Source organism: Rattus norvegicus, chromosome 7 (assembly GCF_021556685.1).
Source record: "Rattus norvegicus strain SHRSP/BbbUtx chromosome 7, alternate assembly SHRSP_T2T, whole genome shotgun sequence".
Classification (NCBI taxonomy): domain Eukaryota; kingdom Metazoa; phylum Chordata; class Mammalia; order Rodentia; family Muridae; genus Rattus; species Rattus norvegicus.
In genome coordinates, this window is record NC_141540.1 from 7,015,692 (window position 1) to 7,037,934 (window position 22,243).

The 22,243-nt window shown below is 40.7% G+C and overlaps 1 protein-coding gene across 1 annotated transcript; it reads left to right on the plus strand.

The window, feature by feature from the left end:
• Positions 1–1,123: 1,123 nt before the first annotated feature.
• On the plus strand, positions 1,124–2,062 carry Olr906 (olfactory receptor 906). The gene is given in 1 exon segment (NM_001000706.1): positions 1,124–2,062. A coding segment is annotated over 1 exon segment (939 nt).
• Positions 2,063–22,243: the final 20,181 nt, after the last annotated feature.

The following is a 22,243-nucleotide window of genomic DNA, read 5'->3' on the forward strand; positions in this document are numbered from 1 at the left end:
AACTTGTTGAACTGCACAGCACAGAAAGTGGAACAACACCACAGACTCTGTGATGTCTGTTACTATCAGGAGAGAATAGGGCTGATAGAAGTCATATAGGTTACAGTATAGAGTTCTGCGGTTTGAGAACACAAATCCTATAGATAATTTTAATCATTTTATGAGAAAGATGGCACTATTACAATTAGAGATAAAAAATTTGTATGAGTTTTTTATGTCCTCAAGAAAGTTTAGATGTGAAGTCACAAATAAAGTTAGTAAAAAATGTAAAATAATATATGTCTCTGAATTTATAGAAAATCGTAACTGATTTCTTGCTCTGCTTAATTATTTTCCCTGGTCCATGTTTTAATTGTCACGAATCATTATTTATTTTTTTGCTTGTTTAATTGTTTCAGGATAGAGTCTCTTTGTGTAACCCTGGCTTGAACATCCAGGCTGTCCTTGAACTAGTAAAGATTGGCCTTCTGCTTCCTGAGTGCTGAGATTTAAAGCTTGTGTCACCATCTCCCAGTTTTAATTGTTTTATAATAAAAGATATCTAGTCTCATTTCAGGGTTTACAATCATTTACTTCCTTGGCCATTTAAAAATAACACATACTGGGTTGGATAGATGACTCAACCATTAAAGGCTAGGCTCATAACCAAAAATATATATAAAAAACACGTATTAAGGTTGAAAAAAACAATGACAGCATTTAGGTTTACTAAATATGCTTGGGTTTCTATCAATAAATTATAGAAATTTTGAAATAGTAACAGAATTGAAATCAAATGTTATATATTCAGTCTTGAAAGCATATAATATGTGAAATCAGAAAACTTGTTTCATACTGAAAATGAAGATACTATTAAAATATTGTCACATAAATCTATAGTTCAAAAGTATCCTACACATATAGAAATTATGACTGTATGTGGAGTTTTCTGTATCATTTTTGAAGGGACTTTATACATATATTTACAAATATTTTTCCATTTAACAAGATGATTTTTCTGTTTAATAGGAGTGAGCAGATATCATTTCACTTCATTGGATATTGTAATATCAACATTTAATTCTCTTACATTAAATTTTCATTTGAAAATTTTAATCAATCGATTTTTGGAAAATAAGACAGCATGAAAAACCACTCTATGATCAATGAATTTGTGCTCTTGGGCATATCAGACACACCAGAAGTTCAGGTTGTGATTTTTATCTTTTTATTTATTGCTTATATATTAAGTGTCACTGGAAACCTAACCATCATCACTCTCACCTTGCTAGACTCCCAGTTAAAGACTCCTATGTATTTCTTCCTCCGGAATTTCTCCTTCTTAGAAATTATATTCACCAGTGTTTCCATTCCTAGATTTTTGGAGGCAATAATCACTAAAGTCAAGACCATTTCCTATAACAATTGTCTGACTCAGTTATTTTTCTTCATCTCCATGGGAGTGTCTGAGTTCTTTCTTCTAACCGCTATGTCTTATGATCGCTATGTTGCCATCTGCAAGCCATTGCACTATACCCTCATCATGAATCAGAAAGTCTGCACACTTCTTGTCCTCACCTCATGGATGGGAGGGTTTCTGACCATCTTTCCATTGCTCATGTTATTTCTCAAGTTAGACTTTTGTGCTTCGAATATCATTGATCACTTCTGCTGTGACTACTTCCCCATTCTGCAGCTCTCCTGCTCAGATACATGGCTTTTAGAGACAATAGGCTTTTACTTTGCATTTGTTACTCTGTTGTTCACACTGGCTTTAGTGATCTTGTCATACATTTGCATCATCAGCACCATTCTGAGGTTCCCATCTGCCAGTCAGAGGAAAAAGGCTTTCTCCACCTGTTCCTCTCATATGATTGTCATCTCCATCTCTTATGGCAGCTGCATTTTCATGTATGTCAAACCTTCTGCAAATGAAAGAGCATCACTGACCAAAGGAGTGGCTCTTCTCAATACCTCAATTGCTCCCATGCTGAACCCTTTTATATACACCTTGAGAAATCAACAAGTAAAACAAGCCTTCAAGGAGTTGATTAATAAATTAGTTTTGATAGGAAAAAAATGAACATACTGGTTAACATGAATGCCAATGCACCTCTTCGGACATGGAGGAAGCAAACTTTAATCACATTATGATCACCTTGGTTTTAACTTCTTAAAAAGTATTTTGTGTATATGGGTATTTTGGCTGCTTGTATATCTGTGTACATTTCTGTGTACCTATTACAAGCCTTGTACCCATAGAGGCCAGAAAAGGGTATTGGGTCTCCTGGAAGGGGAATGACTGAATGCTGTGAGCCATTACGTTGGAGCTGTGAATCACACCAGTGTCCTCAGAAAGAACTGGAAGACGTTTTAACCTTGAAGCCACCTCTTTAATCCCTGAACTTTTTTGTGATTTGAAAGTAACGGTGTTCTGTTTCCCTTAAAACTTTGTGGGCATTGTTTACTATTTAAGCATTCCATCATGGACAAGATAGGATCACTCTGAAATGTTATGGAACATTTGATAGTTACCTGTATTTTGGAATAAGAACCTGTTTTCATTGTAACTCTGTGTCCCATCATATGATGCTAATGCTTGCATTGTATTGACACATGTACATATGAGTGACTGTACATGCCTGTGTGTGCGTAGGTCAGAGGATAGTATTGGGGTTTCCACCTGTTCCTCTTGCCTTGTTCTTTTTTTTTTCCATAAACCATAATGAACATCAAAATTTATTAAGAATGGAAAAATATTAAATATCATGACTTAAAGTAAACATTATGTAACTTATAACAAAAAATTTTAGTCAAGTATCTTAAATATGGGAGTTCCTATTTTTTTCTGCATAGTACAAAAATATGAAAATAAGTTATTTTTTCTCCTCTCCTCTTCTTTTTGTTTCTTTTCATTGTGTGTATAACAGAATGTAATGAAGCCAGGCTACTGTAGAATTCTCTATGTAGTACATGCTGATTTTGAATTTTTTTTTATTAACTTGAGTATTTCTTATTTACATTTCGAGTGTTATTCCCTTTTCCGGTTTCCGGGCAAACATCCCCCTAATCCCTCCTCCTCCCCTTCTTTATGGGTGTTCCCCTCCCCATCCTCCCTCCATTGCCGCCCTCCCCCCAACAATCTAGTTCACTGGGGGTTCAGTCTTAGCAGGACCCAGGGCTTCCCCTTCCATGGTGATCTTACTAGGATATTCATTGCTACCTATGAGGTCAGAGTCCAGGGTCAGTCCATGTATAGTCTTTAGGTAGTGGCTTAGTCCTGGAAGCTCTGGTTGCTTGGCATTGTTGTTCATAAGGGGTCATGAGCCCCTTCGAGCTCTTCCAGTTCTTTCTCTGATTCCTTCAACGGGGGTCCTATTCTCAGTTCAGTGGTTTGCTGCTGGCATTCGCCTCGGTATTTGCTGTATTCTGGCTGTGTCTCTCAGGAGAGATCTACATCCGGCTCCTGTCTGCCTGCACTTCTTTGCTTCATCCATCTTGTCCAATTGGGTGGCTGTATATGTATGGGCCACATGTGGGGCAGGCTCTGAATGGGTGTTCCTTCAGTCTCTGTTTTAATCTTTGCCTCTCTATTCCCTGCCAAGGGTATTCTTGTTCCCCTTTTAAAGAAGGAGTGAAGCATTCACATTTTGATCATCCGTCTTGAGTTTCATTTGTTCTAGGCATCTAGGGTAATTCAAGCATTTGGGCTAATAGCCACTTATCAATGAGTGCATACCATGTGTGTTTTTCTGTGATTGGGTTACCTCATTCAGGATGATATTTTCCAGTTCCAACCATTTGCCTATGAATTTCATAAAGTCATTGTTTTTGATAGCTGAGTAATATTCCATTGTGTAGATGTACCACATTTTCTGTATCCATTCCTCTGTTGAAGGGCATCTGGGTTCTTTCCAGCTTCTGGCTATTATAAATAAGGCTGCGATGAACATAGTGGAGCACGTGTCTTTTTTATATGTTGGGGCATCTTTTGGGTATATGCCCAAGAGAGGTATAGCTGGATCCTCAGTCAGTTCAATGTCCAATTTTCTGAGGAACCTCCAGACTGATTTCCAGAATGGTTGTACCAGTCTGCAATCCCACCAACAATGGAGGAGTGTTCCTCTTTCTCCACATCCTCGCCAGCATGTGCTGTCACCTGAGTTTATGATCTGAGCCATTCTCACTGGTGTGAGGTGAAATCTCAAGGTTGTTTTGATTTGCATTTCCCTTATGACTAAAGATGTTGAACACTCCCTAGGTGTTTCTCAGCCAGTCAGCATTCCTCAGCTGTGAATTCTTTGTTTAGCTCTGAACCCCATTTTTTAATAGAGTTATTTGTCTCCCTGCAGTCTAACTTCTTGAGTTCTTTGTATATTTTGGATATAAGGCCTCTATCTGTTGTAGGATTGGTAAAGATCTTTTCCCAACCTGTTGGTTGCCGTTTTGTCCTAACTACAGTGTCCTTTGCCTTACAGAAGCTTTGCAGTTTTATGAGATCCCATTTGTCGATTCTTGATCTTAGAGCATAAGCCATTGGTGTTTTGTTCAGGAAAATTTTTCCAGTGCCCATGTGTTTCAAATGCTGCCCTAGTTTTTCTTCCATTAGTTTGAGTGTATCTGGTTTGATGTGGAGGTCCTTGATCCACTTGGACTTAAGTTTTGTACAGGGTGATAAGCATGGATCGATCTGCACTCTTCTACATGTTGACCTCTAGTTGAACCAGCACCATTTTCTGAAAATGCTATCTTTTTTACGTTTGATGGTTTTGTCTCCTTTGTCAAAAAACAAGTGCCCATAGGTGTGTGGGTTCATTTCTGGGTCTTCAATTCTGTTCCATTGGTCTATCTGTCTGTCTCTGTACCAATACCATGCAGTTTTTATCACTATTGCTCTGTAATACTGCTTGAGTTCAGGGATAGTGATTCCCCCTGAAGTCATTTTATTGTTGAGGATAGTTTTAGCTATCCTGGGTTTTTTGTTATTCCAGATGAATTTGCAAATTGTTCTGTCTAACTCTTTGAAGAAATGGATTGGTATTTTGATGGGGATTGCATTGAATCTGTAGATCGCTTTTAGTAAAATGGCTATGTTTACTATATTAATCCTGCCAATCCATGAGCATGGGAGATCTTTCCATCTTCTGAGGTCTTCTTCAATTTCTTTCTTCAGAGTCTTGAAGTTCTTATTGTACAGATCTTTTACTTGTTTGGTTAAAGTCACACTGAAGTACTTTATATTACTTGGGTCTATTATGAAGGGTGTCGTTTCCCTAATTTCTTTCTCGGCTTGTTTCTCTTTTGTGTAGAGGAAGGCTACTGATTTATTTGAGTTAATTTTTTTTATTAACTTGAATATTTCTTATATACATTTCAAGTGTTATTCCCTTTCCCAGTTTCCGGGCAAACATCCCCCTCCCCCCTCCCCTTTCTTATCGGTGTTCCCCTCCCCACCCTCCCCCCATTGTCCCCCTCCCCCCAACAGTCTAGTTCACTGGGGGTTCAGTCTTAGCAGGACCCAGGGCTTCCCCTTCCACTGGTGCTCTTACTAGGATATTCATTGCTACCTATGAGGTCAGAGTCCAGGGTCAGTCCATGTATAGTCTTTAGGTAGTGGCTTAGTCCCTGGAAGCTCTGGTTGCTTGGCATTGTTGTACATATGGGGTCTCGAGCCCCTTCAAGCTCTTCCAGTTCATTCTCTGATTCCTTCAACGGGGGTCCTATTCTCAGTTCAGTGGTTTGCTGCTGGTATTCGCCTCTGTATTTGCTGTATTCTGGCTGTGTCTCTCAGGAGCGATCTACATCCGGCTCCTGTCGGTCTGCACTTCTTTGCTTCATCCATCTTGTCTAATTGGATGGCTGTATATGCATGGGCCACATGTGGGGCAGGCTCTGAATGGGTGTTCCTTCAGTCTCTGTTTTAATCTTTGCCTCTCTCTTCCCTGCCAAGGGTATTCTTGTTCCCCTTTTAAAGAAAGAGTGAACCATTCACATTTTGATCATCTGTCTTGAGTTTCATTTGTTCTAGGCATTTAGGGTAGGTAATTCAAGCATTTGGGCTAATAGCCACTTATCAGTGAGTGCATACCATGTATGTCTTTCTGTGTTTGGGTTAGCTCACTCAGGATGATATTTTCCAGTTCCAGCCATTTGCCTACGAATTTCATAAAGTCGTTGTTTTTGATAGCTGAGTAATATTCCATTGTGTAGATGTACCACATTTTCTGTATCTATTCCTCTGTTGAAGGGCATCTGGGTTCTTTCCAGCTTCTGGCTATTATAAATAAGGCTGCAATGAACATAGTGGAGCACGTGTCTTTTTTATATGTTGGGGCATCTTTTTGGTATATGCCCAAGAGAGGTATAGCTGGATCCTCAGGCAGTTCAATGTCCAATTTTCTGAGGATCCTCCAGACTGATTTCCAGAATGGTTGTACCAGTTTGCAATCCCACCAACAATGGAGGAGTGTTCCTCTTTCTTCACATCCTCGCCAGCATCTGTTGTCCTCTGAGTTTTTGATCTTAGCCATTCTCACTGGTGTGAGGTGAAATCTCAGGGTTGTTTTGATTTGCATTTCCCTTATGACTAAAGATGTTGAACATTTCTTTAGGTGTTTCTCAGCCATTCGGCATTCCTCAGCTGTGAATTCTTTGTTTAGCTCTGAGCCCCATTTTTTAATAGGGTTATTTGTTTCCCTGTGGTCTAACTTCTTGAGTTCTTTGTATATTTTGGATATAAGGCCTCTATCTGTTGTAGGATTGGTAAAGATCTTTTCCCAATCTGTTGTTTGCCGTTTTGTCCTAACCACAGTGTCCTTTGCCTTACAGAAGCTTTGCAATTTTATGAGATCCCATTTGTCAATTCTTGATCTTAGAGCGTAAGCCATTGGTGGTTTGTTCAGGAAATTTTTTCCAGTGCCCATGTGTTCCAGATGCTTCCCTAGTTTTTCTTCTAATAGTTTGAGTGTGTCTGCTTTGATGTGGAGGTCCTTGATCCACTTGGACTTAAGCTTTGTACAGGGTGATATGCATGGTTCGATCTGCATTCTTCTACATGTTGACCTCCAGTTGAACCAGCACCATTTGCTGAAAATGCTATCTTTTTTCCATTGGATGGTTTTGGCTCCTTTGTCAAAAATCAAGTGAACATATGTGTGTGGGTTCATTTCTGGGTCTTCAATTCTATTCCATTGGTCTATCTGTCTGTCTCTGTACCAATACCATGCAGTTTTTATCACTATTGCTCTGTAATACTGCTTGAGTTCAGGGATAGTGATTCCCCCTGAAGTCCTTTCATTGTTGAGGATAGCTTTAGCTATCCTGGGTTTTTTGTTATTCCAGATTAATTTGCAAATTGTTCTGTCTAACTCTTTGAAGAATTGGATTGGTATTTTGATGGGGATTGCATTGAATCTGTAGATTGCTTTTGGTAAAATGGACATTTTTACTATATTAATCCTGCCAATGCATGAGCATGGGAGATCTTTCCATCTTCTGAGGTCTTCTTCAATTTCCTTCTTCAGTGTCTTGAAGTTCTTTTTTTTTTTTTTTTTGGTTCTTTTTTTCGGAGCTGGGGACCGAACCCAGGGCCTTGCGCTTCCTAGGCAAGCGCTCTACCACTGAGCTAAATCCCCAACCCCCTTTGAAGTTCTTATTGTACAGATATTTTACTTGCTTTGTTAAAGTCACTCCGAGGTACTTATATTATTTGGGTCTATTATGAAGGGTGTCGTTTCCCTAATTTCTTTATCGGCTTGTTTCTCTTTTGTATAGAGGAAGGCAACTGATTTATTTGAGTTAATTTTATACCCAGCCACTTTGCTGAAGTTGTCTGTCAGCTTTAGTAGTTCTCTGGTGGAACTTTTGGGATCACTTAAATATACTATCATATCATCTGCAAATTGTGATATTTTGACTCTTTCTTTCCGATCTGTATCCCCTTGACCTCCTTTTGTTGTCTGATTGCTCTGGCTAGAACTTCAAGAACTATATTGAATAAGTAGGGAGAAAGTGGGCAGCCTTGTCTAGTCCCTGATTTTAGTGGGATTGCTTCAAGTTTCTCTCCATTTAGTTTAATATTAGCAACTGGTTTGCTGTATATGGCTTTTACTATGTTTAGGTATGGGCCTTGAATTCCTATTCTTTCCAGGACTTTTATCATGAAGGGGTGTTGAATTTTGTCAAATGCTTTCTCAGCATTTAATGAAATGATCATGTGGTTTTGTTCTTTCAGTTTGTTTATATAATGGATCACATTGATGGTTTTCCGTATATTAAACCATCCCTGCATGCCTGGGGTGAAGCCTACTTGATCATGGTGGATGATTGCTTTGATGTGCTCTTGGATTCGGTTTGCCAGAATTTTATTGAGTATTTTTGCATCGATATTCATAAGGGAAATTGGTCTGAAGTTCTCTTTCTTTGTTGGGTCTTTGTTTGGTTTAGGTATAAGAGTAATTGTGGCTTCATAGAAGGAATTCGGTAGTGATCCATCTGTTTCAATTTTGTGGAATAGTTTGGATAATATTGGTATGAGGTCTTCTATGAATGTCTGAGAGAATTCTGCACTAAACCCGTCTGGACCTCGCCTCTTTTGGGTTGGTAGAGCTTTAATGACTGCTTCTATTTCTTTAGGAGTTATGGGGTTGTTTAACTGGTTTATCTGTTCCTGATTTAGCTTCGGTACCTGGTATCTGTCTAGGAAATTGTCCATTTCCTGCAGATTTTCCAGTTTTGTTGAATACAGGCTTTTATACTAAGATCTGATGATTTTTTGAATTTCCTCTGAATCTGTAATTATGTCTCCCTTTTCATTTCTGATTTTGTTAATTTGGACACACTCTCTGTGTCCTCTCGTTAGTCTGTCTAAGGGTTTATCTATCTTGTTGATTTTTTCAAAGAACCAACTTTTGGTTCTGTCGATTCTTTCTATGGTCCTTTTTGTTTCTACTTGGTTGATTTCAGCTCTGAGTTTGATTATTTCCTGCCTTCTACTCCTCCTGGGTGTATTTGCCTCTTTTTGTTCTAGAGCTTTTAGGTGTGCTGTCAAGCTGCTGACATATGCTCTTTCCTGTTTCTTTCTGCAGGCACTCAGATCTATGAGTTTTCCTCTTAGCACAGCTTTCATTGTGTCCCATAAGTTTGGGTATGTTGTACCTTCATTTTCATTAAATTGTAAAAAGTCTTTAATTTATTTCTTTATTTCTTCCTTGACCAGGTTATCATTGAGTAGAGCATTGTTCAATTTCCACGTATATGTTGGCGTTCTTCCCTTATTGTTATTAAAGACCAGCTTTAGGCCGTGGTTGTGTGATAGCATGCATGGGATTTTTTATATCTTTCTGTACCTGTTGAGGCCCGTTTTTTGACCAATTATATGGTCAATTTTGGAGAAAGTACCATGAGGAGCTGAGAAGAATGTATATCCTTTTGCTTTAGGATAGAATGTTCTATAAATATCTGTTAAGTCCATTTGGCTCATGACTTCTCTTAGTCTATGGAACTTTTCAGCACGATGAAAACTTGTAGCCAGAAGAAAGTTATCTGGTTGTCTTGAGATTGATTTGTCTATCTCCTTTAGAGCTGGCAGTCAAGCTGTGAAGTGTCCTCAGAACTGGCGTTCTTACCATGTATTATGTGGGATGACCAAAGGAAATGGTAATAGCCTGTGTAGTTTTGTAGACCTTGGGGCTCACCCTTGCAAATAAATCACAGGGAGACATCTGATACTTTGTAGAGCAATTTTTATTTAACAACCAATGTCTTCTGGGAGTTACATGGTCTACCTATGACTCCATTTGAATTCTTACTTTAAAGTTATATTTTAAAATTAATAGCTCTACTTTTGTCAAACTAAGTAAATTACCTCAAACTATTGTGAAATGCTGTATTAAATTTACATTGAATTGTATATTTTGTTTTAGTATATACAAACTAGATTTCTACTGATTAAAAATAGAAATTACTCTATGCCTGTGTTTAATTCAAATATAGGGTATAAAGGACAGTTTTATAGATAATACACTTTTCATAGCAGATGTAAGATATTTGACATTTGATAGCTATATGAGTTAGTTCATAGTACATAAGCTCTTGGAACATAATGCCTAATTTATGAATAATAATAAAATTTTGGAAGAGTCAAATGAAGTTAAAGATCAAATTTACAGTAATTAGAATAAATGGTACCTTTTATAAATCACAACTACTGTGAACATCCTTCCCCAAGTTAATTAATTTCATTTGAAAGAAAAATTACAAAATTACTACAGCGAATTTTTGGAGAATATGCAACATTTACATAATAAACAATGATTTATATAATGTTGCTACATTCTCAAAAAATCTAGTGAAATTATTATTGCATTTAAAAAATATGAAGATTAAAGAAATTAAGGTTAAGAAAATTCAACACAAAGAATCCCCTTTAAAGCCGGATGTAGATCGCTCCTGAGAGACACAGCCAGAATACAGGAAATACAGAGGCAAATGCCAGCAGCAAACCACTGAACTGAGAACAGGACCCCCGTTGAAGGAATCAGAGAAAGAACTGGAAAGCTTGAAGGGGCTCGAGACCCCATATGAACAACAATGCCAAGCAACCAGAGCTTCCAGGACTAAGCCACTACCTAAAGACTATACATGGACTGACCCTGGACTCTGACCTCATAGGTAGCAATGAATATCCTAGTAGGATCACCAGTGGAAGGGGAAGCCCTGGGTCCTGCTAAGATTGAACCCCCAGTGAACTAGATTGTTGGGGGGAGGGCAGCAATGGGGGGAGTATGGGGAGGGGAACACCCATAAGGAAGGGGAGGGGGAGGGATTAGGGGGATGTTTGCCCGGAAACCGGGAAAGGGAATAACACTCGAAATGTAAATAAGAAATACTCAAGTTAATAAAAAAAGAATCCCCTTTAAATGACTATTATTGTTTTTATTCTGTCTCTCTAATGCAAAGCTCATATGCTTATTTTATTAATATTTTAATGACAATAGAATTTTCTCTTATAACATATTTTGATCATGGTTCCTAATTCCTTTAAGATTCTTACCACTTTCCTGCCTATATAGTTTCAGGCATTCTTTCTCTCTCAGTTTAGAAAACAAATAGGTCATCAAACCAACCAACTAACTAACCCGCAAACTGACCAACCAACCAAACAACCAACCAACCAACCAACCAACCACAATAGAACAAAACTAACAATAAGGAAATAAACAGCTTCAGATATAAAGACAGACAGACACAGACACAGACATAGACACAGACAGATAGACACACAAACCAATAAGCACACAGAACTGGAAACTATATTTAAATATCAGTTATGTTAAAAAGTTCAACAAAAAACTTTGAGATAAAGTATCTCTAAACATCATATTGAGTTTCCTTTTGTTGGCAGGGCATGATTCCTGCCCTTAGGTGTGTTTGTATACCCAATGACACTCCATTGGAGTGGATTTGTTTTCCATTTTTGAGTAGCTGACAAGGGGGAGATAGCCTCTTGGTTAAGGATGGGAGATCATGCCCACTTCTCTTCTTATTCCTGGGACCCCATCTGGCTAGTCTGTGTACAGGCTCTGTTCATGCTGCCACAGTCTCTGTGAGTTTATATGTATGTCAGTCTGCTGTATCTTGAAGACATTGTCTCCCTAGTGTCTTCCATCCTTTTGTAATCTTTCTGTGTCCTCTTCTGCAGAGTTCCCTGAGTCCTGAGGAAGGAAGTTTTTTGGAGACATCCCATTAAAGAGCAAATGCTGAGGTTGGGGATTTAGCTCAGTGGTAGAGCACTTGCCTAGCAAGCACAAGGCCCTGGGTTCGGTCCCCAGCTCCAAAAAAAAAAAAAAAAAAAATAAAAGCAAATGCTCCAAGGTCTCTTACTCTCTGTCCTTGTGGGTTTCTATATTTGTTATCATCTACTATAGGAGGAAGATTCCTGATGATTTTTGAGCAAGACGGTCAGGTGGATGGCTGCTAGTCCCAGAGCCTAGATGGAGAAAGTGTGTCTTCAAAATTACATGAAACACTGTATAACTGAATGCCGTTAGGAATCAACACATTGCTACTGTCTAGCAGAAAAACAATATTTGGCTTTCCTCTAGGGTATGGCCTGTATACCCTATGTCATATTGGCCATGTCAGTTATGGTTTCCATCTTTTAGAATTGGGCATATATATAATGCAGGTGGATAAACCCATAGCAGTATGTGTCACTACTGCATCAGTGTACCATGTAGGCAGGTCACCACTGCAAAGCAAAGTGTTGATAGCTTAGTTAGTGTTTAATTTTCTTTTATAGTTTCACATGAAGTAACTTCCATTTCCATGAACACTAGTCCATAGGGGTGAAGGCTCTAACTATGCATCAGTTTGACTTTCATGTGTTCAATGAGATATGCAGGTGTCTCCAGCAATAGGGCCTTCTCATCAGTTTGTGGAGAACAAAGTCCATATACATGTTGAATAATACTATTTATTAGCTTCTTATTAAATTGAATATAATGGTTCCTCTTTTTCACAGATTTGTTTCTAGACACTCTGCTATTGATCCTTAAGACTGAACTTGCCAATTACTATAAAAAATAATACCACACTTATATTTTCCTAGGCAAATTCATGCAAAATTGAGAAAAGTAGTGTAGAGAAAATCTAATAAAATGAGTCTTTAAATCATTAAGTTACTTCTGAGGAATTTTTGTTTCAATCAGGTCAATCAGAATTCAAAACTCTTGTATGAGGACACATACCATGAAATACTTGACTGTACTATACTTTTAAAAAGTTACAGAGTTCTTTATTATATATGTTAAGAATCCCTTAAAACAGGAACATAAATATTTATTTTGTATAGGATATTTTGTAAAAATGATTAATAAAATAAGTGCACCCCCACAACCAAGAATGAAACATAGGCATTCAAAGTCTTCTGTCTCTGAGTTCTCAGTGTCACTTTGTTATTGTAGGGATTTCAGGCTTGAGCTTATTGTAGGTTGCTAGATGTTTGGGTGCTTTATGTAAGTGTCTGAGGATGAGGAAGGAAAATCAAATGACAGGTGTCCAGTTGACAGGTGTCAACTAACTGAAGTAGTGTGTCTCATCTACTACGGAGTCCAACTCCACTTCTTGAGGAAACAAATCTTTTCATGCTTTCTTAGACATTCCTAATGTTGTAATGTGCTTTAGTATCCCTTAGCTGGTGATGTATGAAGTCTATCACTTACTTGGGGTAAATGAATGTGGGTGTCCAGAGACCCTGTCCCATCCTCCTAACCTTGAGTATTTTATAGATTTGAAGAATATCCAAAGAACAGCAAAACAGCAGTAAGAGTTTCAAAACAGTATTCTGTCAGGGAGAAAGGCACTTCCAGAAGTCATAAGATTTAAAAGGAAGATCCCATGGCTAGAGGTGGGCCACCTTTCTGTGGGTTGCTGGCCACAGAAGCTTCTGATACTCCATATCATAAAAGCTATTGAGACTGGTATGGGAAATCTATGATCTGTGATGCTGCTGACTGCTGGCTGCTGTTGGCAGAGATGTTTCTTTTGCAGTTATATCAATGCATACAGACTCATAACTGAGAATGAGATAACTGAAGATCTCTGTGACAACCCCTTGTTCCCCAAAGTGAAGAAAACAGTACAGACAGGAAGCTATTGAAGAGAGTACTTAAAATTGTCATAAAGATGCGGAACTATGGTTCTTCATAGTTCGTGGCCTCTGACTGGGGGCAGGTTATGAGGGTTAGGGAAGGACTCAGTTTTCTTTAAAGGACTGGCCACTGGGAATTTGATCACAATATACTGAGTATATGCTCTAGCACAAATTGGAGTTGGTGGGGACTTTTCTGGTGGGGTAGGGCAAAATGTTAGAGGCTGGACTTTGGAGGAATAGGGAGTGTGATCAGGGTACATTGTAAGAAATTCTCAAATAAAAACAGAAACAGGTTTGGAATAAATAAATAAATAAATAAATAAATAAATAAATAAACAAACAAATGCAAAGATGCTCTTCTATTTATCTTGAGTGAGCATGGATTTCTTCAGCTTGTTTTTATCATGGAAATTATTTCTCCATATAAAGAATTTTATGACTGCTCTCAAACCCCATGGGAGAGAGAGCTCACTGCCCAGACAGGTGGACACTCCTGAGACTGCAGAGCGGGAGAGACCACCAATACTGCCCAAACCTGCCCACATCCCTAGCCCAAGAGGAAACTGTATAGAGCCTCTGGGAACTGGAAGATAGGGCAATCGAGTGGCAGGTTCCCTGCAATCCAGAAAATGCCCGGCTCTGGAAGGACCCAGTCAGCAGTTCTCTGCACCCAAATCCCATGGGAGGGAAAGCCAAACCTTCAGAGGGGCAGACATGACTGGGAATCCAGAAGAGACTATACTCTACCCACACTCCAGAGGAAAACATCTAACGCCAACTGGGACCCTAGGGCATGGGCGCTCAGGCAAAAGGTGGCACAGGCCATCCTGGTTGCCGCCCTCATGAAGAGCTCAAAAGCAGCACCCCATGAGCAACTTGAGCCACAGGACCAAGAAAAGACCAACTTTTCTGCTCCAAGCGACCTGCCTGGTGGACTCTGGACACAGGCCTACAGGAACAGCTGAAGACCAGTAGACAGGAAAGACTACATACTCGAAAGCAGAACACTCTGTTCCCATAACTGGCTGAAAGAAACCAGGAAAACAGGTCTACAGCACTCCTGACACACAGGCCTATAGGATGGTCTAGCTACTGTCAGATAGCAGAACAACAGAGAAAACCTGATGGTGAGAGGCAAGCGCAGGAACTCAAGCAACAGAAACCAAGACTACAAGGCATCATCAGAGCCCAATTCTCCCACAAAAGCAAACACTGAATATACAAACACACCAGAAAAGCAAGATCTAGATTTAAAATCACATTTGATCATGATGCTAGAGGACTTCAAGAAAGACACGAAGAACTCCCTTAGAGAAATGCACAAAAACATAAATAAACAAGTAGAAGCCTATAGAGAGGAATCACAAAAATCCCTGAAAGAATTCCAGGAAAACACAATCAAACAGGTGAAGGAATTAAAAATGGAAATAGAAGCAATAAAGAAAGCACAAAGGGAAATGACCCTGGATATAGAAAAGCAAAGGAAGAGACAAGAAGCCATAGATACAAGCATCACCAACAGAATACAAGAGATAGAATAGAGAATCTCAGGAGCAGAAGAGTCCATAGAAATCATCGACACAGTGGTCAAAGATAATGTAAAACGGAAAAAGCTACTAGTCCAAAATGTACAGAAAATCCAGGACTCAATGAGAAGATCAAACCTAAGGATAATAGGTATAGAAGAGAGTGAAGATGCCCAGCTCAAAGGACCAGTAAATATCTTCAATAAAATCATAGAAGAAAACTTCTCTAACCTAAAGAAAGAGATGGCCATAAACATACAAGAAGGATCCCGGCCCGCAACAGCTCACTGCTCCCAAACCCCGTGGGAGAGAGAGCTCACCGCCCAGACAGGTGGGCACTCCTGAGACTGCAGAGTGGAAGAGACCACCAACACTGCCCACCCCTGCCCACATCCCTGGCCCAAGAGGAAACTGTATACAGCCTCTGGGTTCCTGGAGATAAGAGCACAGGAGCAGCAGGTCCCCTGCATCTGAGACACCGCTGGAACTTGAAGGGACCGACCAGATAAACAGTTCTCTGCACCCAAATACCGTGGGAGGGAGAGCTAAACCTTCAGAGAGGCAGACACGCCTGGGAAACCAGAAGAGACTACACTCTGCCCACATTACTGATTCCAGAGGAAAACACCAAACGCCATCTGGAACCCTGGAAGCTCCCGGAAAGGGCTGATCAAATCTTCCTGGTTGCTGCCCCCAAGGAGAGCTCATAAGCCACAGCCCACGAGCAAACTTGAGCCTGGGGACCACAGGTAATACAAACCTTCCTGCTCCAAGCCACCTGCCCACTCAAGACACAGGCCCACAGGAACAGCTGAAGTCCTGTAGATAGGAAAAACTACACGCCCGAAAGCAGAACACTCTGTTCCCATAACTGGCTGAAAGAAAACAGGAAAACAGGTCTACAGCACTCCTGACACACAGGCTTATAGGACAGTCTAGCCACTGTCAGAAATAGCAGAACAAAATAGCACTAGAGATAATCTGATTGCAAGAGGCAAGCGCAGGAACCCAAGCAACAGAAACCAAGACTACAAGGCATCATTGGAGCCCAATTCTCCCACCAAAGCAAACACGGAATATCCAAACACACCAGAAAAGCAAGATCTAGTTTCAAAATCATATTTGATCATGATGATGGAGGACTTCAAGAAAGACATGAAGAACTCACTTAGAGAAACACAGGAAAACATAAATAAAAAAGTAGAAGCCTACAGAGAGGAATCACAAAAATCCCTGAAAGAATTCCAGGAAAACACAATCAAACAGTTGAAGGAATTAAAAATGGAAATAGAAGCAATCAAGAAAGAACACATGGAAACAACCCTGGATATAGAAAACCAAAAGAAGAGACAAGGAGCTGTAGATACAAGCTTCACCAACAGAATACAAGAGATAGAATAGAGAATCTCAGGAGCAGAAGATTCCATAGAAATCATTGGCTCAACTGTCAAAGATAATGTAAAGCAGAAAAAGCTACTGGTCCAAAACATACAGGAAATCCAGGACTCAATGAGAAGATCAAACCTAAGGATAATAGGTATAGAAGAGAGTCAAGACTCCCAGCTCAAAGGACCAGTAAATATCTTCAACAAAACCATACAGGAAAACTTCCCTAACCTAAAGAAAGAGATACCCATAAGCATACAAGAAGCATACAGAACTCCAAATAGATTGGACCAGAAAAGAAATTCCTCCCATCACATAATAGTCAAAACACCAAATGCACAAAATAAAGAAAGAATATTAAAAGCAGTAAGGGAAAAAGGTCAAGTAACATATAAAGGCAGACCTATCAGAATCACACCAGACGTTTTGCCAGAGACTATGAAAGCCAGAAGATCCTGGACAGATGTCATACAGACCCTAAGAGAACACAAATGCCAGCCCAGGTTACTGTATCCGGCAAAACTCTCAATTAACATAGATGGAGAAACCAAGATATTCCAGGACAAAACCAAATTTACACAATATCTTTCTACAAATCCAGGCTACAAAGGATAAAAATGGTAAAGCCCAACATAAGGAGGCAAGCTATACCCTAGAAGAAGCAAGAAACTAATCGTCTTGGCAACAAAACAAAGAGAATGAAAGCACACAAACATAACCTCACATCCAAATATGAATATAACGGGAAGCAATAATCACTATTCCTTAATATCTCTCAATATCAATGGCCTCAACTCCCCAATAAAAAGACATAGATTAACAAACTGGATACACAACGAGGACCCTGCATTCTGCTGCCTACAGGAAACACACCTCAGAGACAAAGACAGACACTACCTCAGAGTGAAAGGCTGGAAAACAACTTTCCAAGCAAATGGTCAGAAGAAGCAAGCTGGAGTAGCCATTCTAATATCAAATAAAATCAACTTTCAACTAAAAGTCATCAAAAAAGATAAGGAAGGACACTTCATATTCATCAAAGGAAAAATCCACCAAGATGAACTCTCAATCCTAAATATCTATGTGCCAAATACAAGGGCACCTACATACGTAAAAGAAACCTTACTAAAGCTCAAAACACACATTGCACCTCACACAATAATAGTAGGAGATTTCAACACCCTACTCTCATCAATGAAAGAAACACACACACAGAAACACAAACACACACACACACACACACAGGTTGTTCGTGTCAAGCCAGGAGAGGAAGAGAGAGAGAGACCTGAAGGGATCAGATCAACAGTTCTCTGCACCTAAATCCTGTGGGAGGGAGAGCTAAAACTTCAGAGGGGCAGACACATCTGGGAAGCCAGAAGAGACTACACGCTGCCCACATTTCTGACTCCAGAGGAAAACACCTAATGCCATCTAGGACCCTGGTGCACGGGGGCTCCCGGAAAAGGCAGCACAGGCCCTCCTGGTTGCCGCCCTCACAGAGAGCTCAAAAGCAACCCCCCACGAGCAAAGGTGAGCCTTGGGACCACAGGTAAGACCAACTTTTCTGCTCCAAGCAACCTGCCTGGTGGACTCAGGACACACAGAAGCAAAATTTGTCTGAGACCAGACACTTCTGGTTTTTAGCTGGAGACCCAACCTCCCTGATCCAGGCCCGAGGCTCACTGCTCCCAAACCCCTTGGGAGAGAGAGCTCACCGCCTGGACAGGTGGAAAATCCTGAGACTGCAGAGTGCGAGAGACCACCAATACTGCCCACCCCGCCCACATCCCTGGCCCAAGAAGAAACTGTATAGGGCATCTGAGAACCAGAAGATAGGGGCACTGGAACTGCAAGTCCCCCACGGTCCAGACACCTGCTGGACCTGAAGGGACTAGATCAATAGTTCTCTGCACCCAAATGCAGTGGGAAGGAGAGCTAAACCTTCAGGGGACAGACACACCTGGGAAGCCAGTAGAGACCACACTCTGCCTACATTTCTGACTCCAGAGGAAAACACCTAATGCCATCTGGTGTCGCGCCCAACCTCGACCAGCAAGGAAGACACGACCAGCGAAGATCTTCTTCAAGCAGTTTTACTCAGGAACCTTGATACAATCTTCTTACCCCAGGGAACTCCCGCACTACACTTAAATAGCTAGCGCTGGCCAATCCTAGCAAGCCACGTGGGTCATGCAGATAGGCTGTCACTATGAGGAAGCTAGCAGGCCAGGCAGGCATAGCCAAATAAGGACTTGTTTACTAAAAGGAGCGCTCACTGTTGGGAGGATGGAAGGCAGAAACCAGTGCCATCTTTGAGGCGCAGCACGTCGCACCTCCCTACAGTTCCCCCTTTTTGTTTAATTAATCAAGCAGGCAAAGGCACCGCTGAGCGTGGCAAACCCCCCTGTCTTAGGATCATCCCTTCATTAAACCCATCTCAGGACACCTCGTCAACCACAAGGTTCCATGCCTTAGGTAGAAGGGAACTTGCGCATCACTGGGCAGGGTCACTCACACATACTCAGGGGTGAGGTGCAACTAGGTCTTCTGAATGACCGTAAGCCAGGCTTGAGGGGACTGTCCTGCTTCAATGGCTGCAAATGCCTGTACCACCATAGCCGTGTGCCGCCTCTGAACAAACCTCATTCTACAGAGACACCAGAGATTCACTAGGGAGACCAGCAGCAAGAGTCCAGCTAGGGCTCACATACCCGCCCACTCCCTCAGATGATTCATAGCAGCAGCAATCCACGATGGCAATCCTGTAGCCAGTCTAGCATCCGCACATGTGGAGTTAAAGGTCACGATGGCTACTCACAGCTGATCCATCAAGGAATCGAATTCTCCTGTCCAATTACCTAAAAGATAACTTGACAACTGTTTAGACAAATTAGAGGAGTGGGCTTAAAGGTCATGATGTATCGGCATGAGTCTCGGGAACACCGATAGTATTCCCGACCAGGGCTCCATTTGGACCAGCACTTGGGTCACACCAAGAAGTGTCAGCAACAGCAGGATCTTCATTCTTTTTTCTTTCTTTCTTTTTTTTCCCGGAGCTAGGGACCGAACCCAGGGCCTTGAGCTTGCTAGGGAAGCGCTCTACCACTGAGCTATAATCCCCAACCCCAGGAACTTTTTTTTTTAAATTCATTTCAATTATTTTAATGGTTTAATATATGTATATAATACATTCTCTACTTTCTCCAATCTCTTTATATCCCTTTTTTTTATTAACTTGAGTATTTCTTATATACATTTTGAGTGTTATTCCCTTTCCCGGTTTCCGGGCAAACATCCCCCTACCCCCTCCCCTTCCTTATGGGTGTTCCCCTCCCAACCCTCCCCAAACTGCCGCCCTCCCCCCAACAGTCTAGTTCACTGGGGGTTCAGTCTTAGCAGGACCCAGGGCTTCCCCTTCCACTGGTGCCCAAACTAGGATATTCATTGCTACCTATGAGGTCAGAGTCCAGGGTCAGTCCATGTATAGTCTTTAGGTAGTGGCTTAGTCCCTGGAAGCTCTGGTTGCTTGGCATTGTTGTACATATGGGGTCTCGAGCCCCTTCAAGCTCTTCCAGTTCATTCTCTGATTCCTTCAACGGGCATCCTATTCTAAGTTCAGTGGTTTGCTGCTGGCATTCGCCTCGGTATTTGCTGTATTCTGGCTGTGTCTCTCAGGAGCGATCTACATCCGGCTCCTGTCGGTCTACACTCCTTTGCCTCATCCATCTTGTCTAATTGGGTGGCTGTATATGTATGGGCCACATGTGGGGCAGGCTCTGAATGGGTGTTCCTTCAGTCTCTGTTTTAATCTTTGCCTCTCTATTCCCTGCCAAGGGTATTCTTGATCCCCTTTTAAAGAAGGAGTGAAGCATTCACATTTTGATCATCCGTCTTGAGTTTCATTTGTTCTAGGCATCTAGGGTAATTCAAGCATTTGGGCTAATAGCCACTTATCAATGAGTGCATACCATGTATGTCTTTCTGGGATTGGGTTAGCTCACTCAGGATGATATTTTCCAGTTCCAACCATAGGCCTACGAACTTCATAAAGTCGTTGTTTTTGATAGCTGAGTAATAGTCCATTGTGTAGATGTACCACATTTTCTGTATCCATTCCTCTGTTGAAGGGCATCTGGGTTCTTTCCAGCTTCTGGCTATTATAAATAAGGCTGCGATGAACATAGTGGAGCACGTGTCTTTTTTATATGTTGGGGCATCTTTTTGGTATATGCCCAAGAGAGGTATAGCTGGATCCTCAGGCAGTTCAATGTCCAATTTTCTGAGGAACCTCCAGACTGATTTCCAGAATGGTTGTACCAGTCTGCAATCCCACCAACAATGGAGGAGTGTTCCTCTTTCTCTGCATCCTCGCCAGCATCTGCTGTCCCCTGAGTTTTTGATGTTAGCCATTCTGACTGGTGTGAGGTGAAATCTCAGGGTTGTTTTGATTTGCATTTCCCTTATGACTAAAGATGTTGAACATTTCTTTAGGTGTTTCTCAGCCCGTCGGCATTCCTCAGCTGTGAATTCTTTGTTTAGCTCTGAACCCCATTTTTTAATAGGGTTATTTGTCTCCCTGTGGTCTAACTTCTTGAGTTCTTTGTATATTTTGGATATAAGGCCTCTATTTGTTGTAGGATTGGTAAAGATCTTTTCCCAATCTGTTGGTTGCCGTTTTGTCCTAACCACAGTGTCGTTTGCCTTACAGAAGCTTTGCAGTTTTATGAGATCCCATTTGTCGATTCTTGATCTTAGAGCATAAGCCATTGGTGTTTTGCTCAGGAAATTTTTTCCAGTGCCCATGTGTTCCAGATGCTTCCCTAGTTTTTCTTCTATTAGTTTGAGTGTGTCTGGTTTGATGTGGAGGTCCTTGATCCACTTGGACTTAAGCTTTGTACAGGGTGATAAGCATGGATCCATCTGCATTCTTCTACATGTTGACCTCCAGTTGAACCAGCACCATTTGCTGAAAATGCTATCTTTTTTCCATTGGATGGTTTTGGCTCCTTTGTCAAAAATCAAGTGCCCATAGGTGTGTGGGTTCATTTCTGGGTCTTCAATTCTGTTCCATTGGTCTATCTGTCTGTCTCTGTACCAATACCATGCAGTTTTTATCACTATTACTCTGTAATACTGCTTGAGTTCAGGGATAGTGATTCCCCCTGAAGTCATTTTACTGTTGAGGATAGTTTTAGCTATCCTGGGTTTTTTGTTATTCCAGATGAATTTGCAAATTGTTCTGTCTAACTCTGAAGAATTGGATTGGTATTTTGATGGGGATTGCATTGAATCTGTAGATCGCTTTTGGTAAAATGGCCATTTTTGCTATATTAATCCTGCCAATCCATGAGCATGGGAGATCTTTCCATCTTCTGAGGTCTTCTTCAATTTCTTTCTTCAGTGTCTTGAAGTTCTTATTGTACAGATCTTTTACTTGCTTTGTTAAAGTCACACCGAGGTACTTTATATTATTTGGGTCTATTATGAAGGGTGTCGTTTCCCTAATTTCTTTCTCGGCTTGTTTCTCTGTTGTGTAGTGGAAGGCTACTGATTTATTTGAGTTAATTTATACTCAGCCATTTTGCTGAAGTTGTTTATCAGCTTTAGTAGTCCTCTGCTTGAACTTTTGGGATCACTTAAATATACTATCATATCATCTGCAAATTGTGATATTTTGACTTCTTCTTTTCTGATCTGT